The sequence below is a fragment of the Theobroma cacao genome, chromosome 3, assembly GCF_000208745.1.
Source record: "Theobroma cacao cultivar B97-61/B2 chromosome 3, Criollo_cocoa_genome_V2, whole genome shotgun sequence".
In the NCBI taxonomy this organism is placed as follows: Eukaryota; Viridiplantae; Streptophyta; class Magnoliopsida; order Malvales; family Malvaceae; genus Theobroma; species Theobroma cacao.
Window position 1 is genome coordinate 24,478,801 of NC_030852.1, and position 12,078 is coordinate 24,490,878.

Below are 12,078 nucleotides of genomic sequence, written 5' to 3' on the forward strand. Positions count from 1 at the left end.
TTTGAGTTTGAGGATAGGAATCGAACTACCTTGCAACTACCATGCAAAGACATTCATCTATCTAGCTCGACTTTTAGCTTTATTTTCTCGTTAACAATGACCTAAACCTCATCTCTAACCAGAGCTACTGTACATTCTAGTCAAACGAACTTGCAGGTCAGTTTACTACTTCTCTTTAATTTCTTCATCTCTTTCTCATCAATTAATGTAGCCAGCATTTATATGTGTGATAAGCTCTTGTTTCCGATTTGTGTTAGGCTTAATCCATTAATCTTTGTCGTTGTAAAAGATAAGACAATCCAATTGAAAAGAAAAAAAAATTAGCGTTGAATTTGAGTTCCTCCCCATGTATGTATTAAAATTTAAATCATCAATAAACCAATTCATGTTCAAAGGTATTGTATATGCGTTGTCAGTTATATGATAACTTGATTTTTTCATATATATATATATATATACTTTTTTTTCTTTTCTTCATTCTCAAAAATAATATACTATGCATTTATTGAAATGAAAAATAAAAAAAAGGAGAAAAATAGATGCATGATGTATGCATATATTTTTTCTTTTTCTTTTTTTGCAACAGGCATATATTTTGTAGGGTAAAATTATACAAATAAATACTTAAATTCATTAAAATTATTTTTACTTTTGTCACAGAGTTCCTAAATTTTTAATTTAGACAATATATTGTAGACGCTCTCCATTAAACTGTCACGTTAGCATTTTTTTCCCTTCTCGATGCTAACATAGAAGCAAAAAGTAAAAGTTAATTTTTGCAAAAAAAAGAAGAGATAAAAAGGAAAGAACATTAGGAAATGTGATGATTAAAATCATTAAATTCTACGAAAATCACTGCACCAAATTAAAATAGAATATAGAATGAAGGAGATTATCTCTTAGTAATTAACATATATCTTTAATTTCTCAATTGCTCTGATGATTGTCTGGTTAACGTACATAATGAAAGAGATTATATCATATTCTTCAAAGTGTAATTGATGCTTTACGAACAGGGTATTTTGTGAGGGAAGATCCTCTAGGCCAGAAAAATTTACGTAGTAGACACATACTTCAGCCGAAACAAAATGCAGCAATCTGTTCTCAAGGCAAGTGGCTCAGGATTGACCCAGCTACGCGAGGAAGAAGAATGGGCAGGCAAAGGGGTGCTTTTCATGAATGATAATAAAGCGTCTGAGCTACATCCATCTCCAAATTGCCCTTCACCGATTGCGTTGTATTTGCAAGGGAATTATGAGCTGACAGCTATTCCTCCCTTCTTCTTCCGGCGCATGGCCCTTCTCCAAGTGTTAGATTTGTCCCACACTAGCATCAAATGCTTGCCAAAGTCTCTTCCCAGGTTGGTTGCACTAAAGAAACTCTTGTTACGGCGTTGTCAACTCTTCATGGAGCTATCACCGCAGGTTGCGAAACTCAGTAATCTGCAGGAGCTTGATCTTGATGAAACTCAGATCATGGATTTGCCTAGGGAGATTGGAAAGCTACTGAATTTAAGACATTTGAGAGTATCATTTTATCTGATCTGTGGCAAAAAGAAGTCGAAATCAAACATTCTGATTCACCCTGAGACAATATCAGATCTCTCCCTACTTACTGAATTAAGCATTGATGTAAATCCGACGGACAAGAGGTGGGATGATTCTGTGGAAGCAGTTGTGAAGGAAGTATGCAACTCAGAAACATTGACGACTCTTAGCTTGTACCTGCCGAAATTCCAACTTTTAGATAATATATCATCGTTATATCCTTCATTGTCAGGCTTTAGATTTACTGTTGGTCATCATAAAAGGAGAATCATATCTCGTGTACCTCATGAAGTTGAAGCAGAATTCAGAAATTGGGACAAATGCTTGAAGTTTGTGAATGGTGAAAACATCCCAATTGAAATAAAAGATGTACTAAAATATTCTACTTCATTTTTCTTGGACCACCATGCAACCGCTATGAATCTATCTGAATTTGGGATTGAGAATATGAAGAGGCTAAAATTTTGCTTGTTGGTAGACTGTAATAAGATGGAAACCATTATTGATGGCGAGAGGCGTTATGAAGGAAATGAAGATGATCTATCGGAATCTGACCCAAGTCCTGTGGAAAATGTGCTTGAGTCCCTGGAATATTTGATCATTTATTACATGGAGAATTTAGAGAGTATTTGGAGAGGACCAAATCGCTATGGATGTATGTCTAAGCTAAAATTCCTAGCACTGCATACATGCCCCCAGCTGATTAATATTTTCTCTCATACTTTGCTTGGAAATTTTGTCAACTTGGAAGAGTTTATTCTTGAGGACTGCCCTCTAGTCACCAGCCTGGTAAGCCATGCATCTGTCAAGCCAATGGTGTCAGATAAATTTCTCCCTAGTTTGAAAAGATTGCTGCTTCTTTACCTTCCTGAACTGGTCAGCATTTCTAATGGACTACTAATTGCACCAAAATTAGAAACCATAGGCTTTTATAATTGCCCAAAGCTTAAAAGCATATCAAAAATGGAATTGTCAAGCAAAACTTTGAAGATAATCAAAGGAGAACTTCAGTGGTGGGAAGATATGAAGTGGAATGAAGCAGAGTGGGGAAACCGGCCAGATTATCTAATGCGTATCTTTTCCCCTATCGACAAAGAGAAAGATGTGATGAACCAATTGGCAGAAGATAGAGATCTATTTGAAGTCACAATGCAAAATGAAGGCCAACAACTAGGTAATATATGTTTTGTTTGATATCAGTTGAGTGAGATAAATTTACTGAGTACTTGAACTTCTTTTTTTTTGGGATAATTGAGTAGGCTATCCAAAGAAAAGCAGGCAAGCCCTGCTACAAATAGTACAAACTGCAAAAGTAGGAAACAAAGAAGCCCCCAGAGAAGATTTAGCCCATTAAACATCCTTTCATATAGTCCTCAATTCATCCAAAGTTCACTATTAATAGGACCTCTAGAAATATTTTGAAGTCCACAAAGTCTGAGCTAACAACTTCAATGATACTGCGAAGAAGTTCAGCTCAAGTCTTTTGCGTGCTGCCAAATATCCTGCAATTTGTGTCTGACCAAATAGTATAAATGTATGCACTCCAAGAAAGTTGCATAACAACCAAGATGAAAGCCTTCCCTTTCAGTCTTTGCTTCGCCCAATGAAATTCAGTGATCCAGCCACTTTATAGTATTTGAAAACAACTTAAGTGAAGAACTTGAGTCAAAACTTGCTTTAAGAAATCACAAGCAAAAAACTGATGATCCCTGGACTCCTCAACATGATTGAAAAAAATGTACAAGAATTCATGTGAGAAGGACCTGGTCCCAAGAACTAATCCTCTTTTTATTTGGCAGCCTATCTAGAATATCCATCCAGATAATGATTGCATGCCTGGGAATATGGTTTTTGAACCATTATCTATGCCAATAACTTTTCTCGTGCTTGTGTCAAATAGCTACCTAGGTTCCATTGCAAATGCTCTATGATATCTACATGTATATACTTCACTCCTTTTTCAATTTCGTTCTCTTTAAAGTCATGCTCTTACGATAAAAAGATAAAAAAGGTTGAATCAGGATCACTATACGAAAAAAGTGCATCTTCACTCACTCATCTCATTAACAAATATTCTACATGTTATACATAGCCCCAACTTAAAAAAAAAGAAAGTTTACTAACGACTAGTGAGAAGTGAAGATTTTAACGTTGCATATTTGAAAATTGGTAGATGATGAAAAGTTGATTGAAGTTTCAACACAAGATCATGGAGGCCGTTGGTCAGGTGATTTTTCTTTGCGACTCTTGTAAGACAATTTTTTCTTATTTTTATTGTCGTTAACTCTTTTAGGCAATTGCCGTTCATTACTGTCAGATTACACGGAGGAGAGAATAACTGGAGCAGATGTGACAAAGTCAATTTCTTCGGTATGCATACTTCCATCCACTCCATGGACCGAGGTAAGTACTATATATCAATATGCAGAGCAACCAAACAGAGCATAGCTTTATCTTAAACTCCCTTGTTTTGTTTCTATAAATCTTATTCACTATATTCAACTTCAGCAACTGAACTATTTCGGTTTTATTTGTCTCAATTCAAAATATATTTTTGAATACGTATATTTTAATGAATTTGTTGTTATCTAGATTACTTTTTTTCTTTTAAAAAAGAAACTGTATAAATCTCAAATATACATATGAACCTTCCCCATACAAATATATATATGCTTGAGCCTTCAGCCTATTGGGAACAAGGCTAAAGAACATATGAAGAGAGAGTTACCTGCTAATAACACAAGTAGATAACTATGCAATACAGCCAAGCGGCAAGAATTTTGTGATATTTTGGTCCAAGTCCCGAGTTGATCCCTCATATTGAGGCCAATCTAGCCGACATAAGGCAGAACTTATTGTGATCAGCCTTGATTGCCATTAACATTTCGCTGGATTTATTCAAATTTCAGGCACCAAAACAAGCATGGAGCTTTTCACCAGATGAGAACAAGAGGCTAGAAGATGATTATTTTGATCTGGCTTCAGAAACCAGTGAAGCAGACGATATTGTAGATGAACCTAAGGCCAAAAGATGGTCAGTTAAGCTTTCTTTTGGATGTACACCATGAAGTAGACATTGTTGTTCTTTCTTGATACTTGGTACTATATAAGCATTTTTACTTGACAGTAGTGCTCCTCACTCCCTTAAACCAGAAGGGCTGCTTTGCTGTGTTTGAGGACCCCATTCCGCCAATGTAAAACACTTTTAGATGTCTTTCAATCTTTATACCAAGGATGAAAGTAAACTTATGGAAGTCAATTATGCAAGTGGTTTGGTCAAGTATGATTAGGCTTATGGGTTGCAAAAATAAATGTTCTATGAAAGTGTGTGTTTTAATGGAGTGGTTTTTTCTTTTACAGGAACTGTACTGAGAATGAAAACAAGGGTGTCATACGTTTTGCAAGCAAAGTTGCGACAGGGGATAGAACTGAATTTCAAGTAAAAAGAAACGTTGATATACTTGATGATGGTTATAAATGGAGGAACCATAGAACGAAGTTAAAGGGATATCCCTACTCAAGTTGATTACTTTGTTAAGTTGTAATACTTGCATGGTTGCTGCAGCACGTGGATGCTTTCAAATTAACTTAGTTTTCTTCATTTTATCAGTTTGCTTCGTTGTATTGGTTTTTAGAGTTAATACCATGGCTGTGCTGTCCCATTACGTGTAAGGTTGTATGTAAACTTGTTTTACACTTGTTAGGCATGGTTACAAGTGTTCTTCATGTACAACAGGGTATATAACCTCTGTGTTATCTTAATGAAGCAATATATGACTCTAAATTCAATCTCCCTTTTAGACTTAGTGCTTCTTTTCCTCTGTTATTTACATTAATGTAGTATCAGAGTATTCCTAAGATCTTGTTGGACCTGAGAATACAAAGAATCCTTCTTTCTTCTTTGTTAATTCATCTCTTGACATTTCCAGCATGTCTTCACCTTCAGCTTCACATATATCTCCATCTATATTTGATGGCAAAAATTATCAAGTTTGGGCTGTCAAGATGGAGGTTTTTCTCAGAGGTTATGACATCTGGACAGCCATTGAAACTGAAGAAGAACCTACTGCTTTGAGAGACAATGCAACCATAAATCAGATTAAGCAATATTATGAAGAATAGCAAAGCGATACAGAGCTTTGTCCTTCATTCAAGTTGCTGTGTCTGAAAAGATCTTTACCAGGATCATGAGTTGTAAAACAGCAAAGAAAGCAAGGACTAAGCTTGAGGAAAATTATCTTGGTACAACAAAAGCCAAGAAAATGCAAGCTCAGAACCTTTGAAGAGAGTTTGAGTTGATTAGGATGAAAGAGTCACAAACTGTAGAAGATTATATAAAACATGTCAGTCATCTGGTAAATCAAATGAGGCTGTTTGGAGATGATTTACCAGAAGCTAGATTTTTTCAAAAAAATTCTCATAAGCTTACCTGAAAGATTTGAAGCAACAGTTACATCTATAGAGCAAACTAAAGACCTGCCACAGCTCACAGTGTCAGAACTAGTCAATGCACTTCAAAACTGGTCAGTGCACTTCTAGCCACTAAGCAAAGAAGAACATCTCGACTAGAAGCAAATGTGGAGAATGCTTTGTTTGCTTCAAGCCAAGGGAAAGCTAATGTAGAGGCTCAGGTTAAGAAGATGACTAAAGACAAGTTGCAGAAGAAATCTTCTCATGCAAGTCAGTCTTCAACCAAGAAAGGTAAGTTCAAAGTTTGTACTTACTACAAGAAAAGAAACCATTCAGAAGATTATTGCTGGTTCAGATCAGATGCAAAGTGTCAAGCTTGTAATGAATTGAGGCATGTTGAGAAAGTATGCAAGAAAAAGTCCTCTGCTACTGATAAAGCACTTCAAATAGTTGAAGCTTTTACTAATCCTGAAGAGAATCTGTTTATGGCCTTAGAAAACATGGCAAATGAAGTTAATAATCTTGATTGGTTATTGGACAGTGGGAGCTCTAATCATGTTACTCTAATTGAAGTTATCTTTTTCAGCTTAGATAAGAACTACCAATCAAGGGTCAAAATAGGAAATGGAGTTTATCTTCCTGCTATTGGCAAAGGTACAGTTTGTGTTCACACTTCCACAAGTCCCAAGTATATTTCTGATGTTCTATTGGTTCCTAAACTTACCCCAGTATTGGACAACTAGTTGAAAACAATTATGCACTATTGTTTAAAGATAATGCCTATTTGATGCTTCTGGTTCTTATTTGATGACTATACCTATGCATAAGAGGTGTTTCACTATGATTGCTGATCAGCTTTGTTTGAAGCAAGAAATGCATATTCAAATCTTAAAAATTTGTGGCATAAACGACTTGGTCATTTCAACTATAAAGGTCTCAAACAAGTCAATGTTTCTGGTTCTTTGAGAAACTTACCTAAGTTGACTGATGAAGGCTTGGTTTGCAGTGCATGTCAGTATGGTAAGCTTTCAAGAAAGCCTTTTCCATTTGCAAGCAACATCAGAGCTATAACGAAGCTTGATTTGGTTCATTCTGATGTTGCTGGACCAATGAAAGTAGAATCTTTGAATGACAGCAGATATTATTTGATTTTTGTTAATGTCAAAACACGATGGCGTTGGATATACTTTATGAAAGCTAAGTCTAAAGTATTTGAGTTATTTTAGATATTCAAAGCTAAGGAGGAAGTTGAAACAGGCTTCAGAATCAAGGTTCTTAGAACAGACAATGGAGAAGAATATATCTCCAAAGATTGTACTCAGTTCCTTGCAATTGCAGGTATTTGTCATCAATTCTCTGCACCTTATTCTCCTCAACAAAATGGGGTTAGTGAAAGGAAGAATAGGTCTATTCTGGATATGGCAAAGACTTTGTTGTTTGAAAAGAATCTTCCAACCAAGCTTTGGGCAGAAGCTTGTAATACTATAGTATATTTGCAGAATATACTTCCTACTCAGGCATTAGGTGGCAAATCACCATATGAGGTCTGGCTTGATCAAAGACCTTCAATAGAGTATTTGAGAGTCTTTGGTTGCATTTGCTATGTCTTTGTACCAGAAGCTATGTGGGATAAGTTGCTGTACAGAGCTCAAAAGGCTATTTTTATTGGCTACAGCACTAAGTCCAAAGCTTATAGAGCTTACTTTCCAATTTCTAATAAGGTTGTTATCAGTAGGAACTTGTCATTTGATGAAGTTGCAAGCTGGAATTGGAATTTGCAAGGCACTGCAAAATCTCAAAAGCCAAGTTTAATTCAATCTTTTCCAGAAATTAAGGTTGATGTTGATGACGAGCCTATGAGAGGAAATCAATCACTTAGTGATGTCTATCACAGAAACTATGCTTGAAGAACCTTCCACATATGCAGGTGCAGCTAGAATGGTTAACTGTTATGAAAGAAGAGCTTCACATGATCAACAAGAGTGGTACATGGTCACTAGTTGATTGACCTTCAAATAGGAATATAATTGGAGTTAAATGGATTTACAAAAACAAATTGAATCTTGATGGCTCACTCAACAGACATAAAGTTCGATTGGTGGTGAAAGGTTATAGCCAACAACTTGGTGTTGATTAGTAGGAAACATTTGCTCCAGTTGCCAAGTATGATACAATTTGATTGTTATTAGCCATGTTAGCTGCCTTGGGATGGAAAGTTTATCATCTTGATGTAAAGTCTACTTTTCTCAATGGTTTTCTGAAAGAAGAAATTTATGTTGATGATTTGTTGCAAATGATGAACCAAACAAAGTTTATAAGCTTCATAAGGCTCGTATGGCTTGAAGCAAGCTCCACGATCTTGGTATAGTAGGATTGACTCATATTTGGTTTCTAAAGGATTCACAAAGAGCAGTAATGAAGCTACATTATACATTCTCAACTCCAAAATACAATCTCCTTTGTTTGTTTCACTTTATGTAGAAGATTTAATGGTTTCTGAAAGAGATCATACTGCTCTGCACCTGTTCAAAAAACAGATGCAAAGTGAGTTTGAGATGTCTGATCTGGGATTGATGAGTTTCTTTCTTGGTTTGGAAATTAAGTAATCTGATATAAAGGTATTTCTATCTCAACAGAAATATATCATTGAGGTTCTAAGTAGGTTTCACTTGCTCAATTGCAAATCTGTAGGTACACCATTAGCTGTAAATGAAAAGTTTTCATTACATAATGGAAGCAAGTTAAAAGACCCTTCTTAATTTAGAAACTTGATTGGGAGTCTCCTTTACATATGCTCTTCAAGACCAGATATCATGTATTCTGTGAGCTTGTTGTCTAGGTTTATGAAAGAGCCCACACATCTTCATTTTGCAGTTGGAAAACATGTGTTGAAGTATTTGAAGGGCACTCTAGACTTTGGAATCTATTATACCAGAAATCCAAACTTCTTCCTTACTTCCTACTTTGACAATGATTGGGCAGGAAATAGAGATGATTCCAAGAGCATTTCAGGCTATGTTTTTACTCTTGGAAATGGAGTATTTTGCTGGAACTCACATAAACAGTCCATTGTTGCTCAATCTACAGCTAAGGCTGAGTACATATCAGCTACTTCAACTTCCAATCAAGCAATTTGGTTGAGAAAAATACTTTCTGATTTACAGTTTCCTTAGAAACATCCTACTCCACTGTTGGTAGATAACAAGTCAGCTATTGCAATCCCCAAGAACCCTGTTTTTCATGGCAAGACTAAGCATATTCAAGTAAAATTTCATGCCATTAGAGATGCCAAAAGGGTAGGTGAAATTAATGTTCAGTATTGCTGTTCTGATTTGCAACTAGCTGATATCATGACTAAGACTTTGGGAAAGCCAAGATTCGAGTACTAGAGAAGCAAATTGAATGTCCAGAGTGCAAGTATTATGGAGGAGTGTTGAGTTGTAATACTTGCATGGTTGCTGTAGCATGTGGATGCTTTCAAATTAACTTAGTTTTCTTCATTTTATCAGTTTGCTTCGTTGTACTTGTTTTTAGAGTTAATACCATGGTTGTGCTGTCCCATTACGTGTAAGGTTGCATGTAAACTTGTTTTACACTTGTTAAGCATGGTTACAAGTGTTCTTCATGTACAACAGAGTATACAACCTCTGTGTTATCTTAATAAAGCAATATATGACTCTAAATTCAAGCTCCCTTTTATACTTACTGCTTCTTATCCTCTGTTATTTACATTAACATACTTCACCTAATATTGGTTAGAAGTTCAGAAGTTGCTAAAAAGTTTTGTCAATTTAATTATTCCTTTTTTTGTGACTTCATTCACTTTGTATAGCAACCACTACAAATGTATGATAAGGGGTTGTCCAATGAGGAAAAGGGTTGCCCGAGACTCCCAAGATGCGTGCGTTTTGGTCCTCACCTACAAAGGGATACATAACCATGAGTGGCCTTCTGTCAAGGCGTTGAATAACGTGGAAGATGCAGCTGAGGCAGCTAAGACTATCAGCCCTACAAAAGGTGGAGGGGCACTTGATCATTCATTGAAATAATGCCTTAAAACTTGCATTAATACAAATGATTTTATCCTTTGTTTTGTCATTATAAGTTGATGGTTAATATCTAAATCAGCAAATTTACGGGGCATATTCTAAATCATCTTGTAGTTGACAACAAATACATCATCATTTATTAGTGTGTATGTGTAATATGTCTGTATATAATGCTTAGGGGAAAATGGAATGTAAATCTGAAAAAAGAATAAAACGAATGATATCAGAAAATGTAGTCATATCATAAAGAGGTCAGTAGGTGAAGGAATGTGCTTTAGTGTACTCAATGCCTAAAAAAAAGGTTGTTCGAGAAAAACTGTTACTAATGTCTGGTGCATTCGAAATTGGCAGGTTATGGAGATGTATTGGAAGCATCAATACAAGATAAAGGTCTACATCCTGGTAATTAATTATCTTGAACCTTAAGGCTTCTAATTTTTGGCTGTCAACTTCTATCAAGATATGAAAACGCAAGCTGTTTATCTCTGAATGATGAACAGCAATTTCTTGCAATATGAATTTCCCATGTCATATTACAAGTTGATGTTTAATAACCATCCAAGAGGATGCATCCACAAGAATTTGTGTGGGGGCCGGACGATACACTCATCTTCATGTATGTATTGACACTTGCCTAGAATTATTTATCATAATTTTGCTGTTTATATCTCCTACTGATGCATTTGAAATTGGCTGCAAATGCAGGTATTCCTGAAGCTTCAGTACCAGATGAATCGCAACAATCAGGTCATTGTTCAATTCGAGCTTCCGCAAAGACCTTTTTTTAGTATTTCCTAGTCTAATTTTTATCAACCAGTAATTTTTTTATTTATTTTTCTCAGTCAAATTATTTTATTAATATCACAAAGTGATGCGTAGAACCTTAGCACAAAGCCAAGCCATGGAAGGGGACAGTTCATATAATAAGAACTTGGTCAAGACAAAGAGAATACCACCTAGTACAGACACCATATTCCTTATGACAGCAGTTTCCATGCCCTCTAAGCATAAAAAACAACCTTAGGAGTCCAACTTAAACAGTAAATATCTAAACCCGTCAAAGATAACATATCCTAATGACAACGTAGAATCGGATTTGCTTCCCCGTTGCCAAACACAACGCCAAAGTCTCCTAAAACACCAAGACACCATTGCATTTAATTCTAAAAAAAAAATAGGAATAACTTTTACATTTTAAAAATAACTATTAAAATAAATTTAATTATTTTTAATTATATTTAATCATGACTTGACAAAAATACCCTTAAAACTATTTTAAATAAATTAAATCATTCATCACAATTTTTTCTATTTGTGCTCCTGATTTCTCTCTTTCACCATCTCACTTTTTCAAATTTTATTGATTTATCTCTTCGACGTTCGTCTGCTATGCTTTCGATTTCTCTCTCCCGCATTTTTAGATTTCTCTTTCTTATACTTTTAAGACATCAAACAATGGTTTTGATGTACTTAGATGAGTGACTATTTGAAAATTTTGATTTTTAGGTATTTTGGATAAAACGAAAACGGTAGAAATGATTACAGATGTTTGAAATAGCTCTTAATTAATCAATTCGGGACTTAGACACCAATAAACTAAAAATTTTTGAAATTTATAAACCTAGGTTTTCAAATAAAAAAATTTTTTTTTAGTTGAAATAAGTGTTTTAGATAAGAAAATTTATGTTTTAATTTATGAAAACATGTTAGAAACACTTTAATTGGTGCCAAATTGTCACAAAAAAAAAAAAGAAATGAGGAGAGTTGAGAGAATTTGAAGTTTTGGTTCATAAGTAACAACAACATTTTAAGCATTAAAGTGTAACGAATTATTTTTGAATATGACATGTAATAACAATATATTTTTAACATGGCGTGTAACAATAGTATTTTTTTTTCAACAAGACGTGTAACAACAATATTTTTTTTTCAATATGACGTGTAACAACCTAATCATAACGTGTCACATGTTTTTGTACATGACGTGTAACAACCTAACCATGAATTGTAACAACTTAATCATGACGTGTAACATGTTTTCGTACATGGAGTATAATAATACTATTTGTTTC

At 34.9% G+C, this 12,078-nt stretch overlaps 1 protein-coding gene across 3 annotated transcripts; it reads left to right on the forward strand.

Moving 5' to 3' along the window:
• LOC18604925 (disease resistance protein At4g27190) lies at positions 55-5,340 on the forward strand. Of its 3 annotated transcripts, none has more exons than XM_018116960.1 (6): positions 55-156; positions 1,017-2,721; positions 3,721-3,774; positions 3,841-3,950; positions 4,457-4,581; positions 4,908-5,340. In XM_018116960.1, the coding sequence occupies exons 2-6, from the start codon at positions 1,089-1,091 to the stop codon at positions 5,071-5,073; spliced, it is 2,088 nt and encodes a 695-aa protein (XP_017972449.1). In that variant the 5' UTR covers positions 55-156; positions 1,017-1,088; the 3' UTR covers positions 5,074-5,340. The 3 variants fall into 3 exon arrangements, with proteins under 3 accessions (XP_017972449.1, XP_007037695.2, XP_017972450.1); XM_007037633.2 differs by having other exon boundaries at positions 56-156; positions 3,865-3,950; XM_018116961.1 differs by lacking the exon at positions 3,721-3,774 and having other exon boundaries at positions 56-156.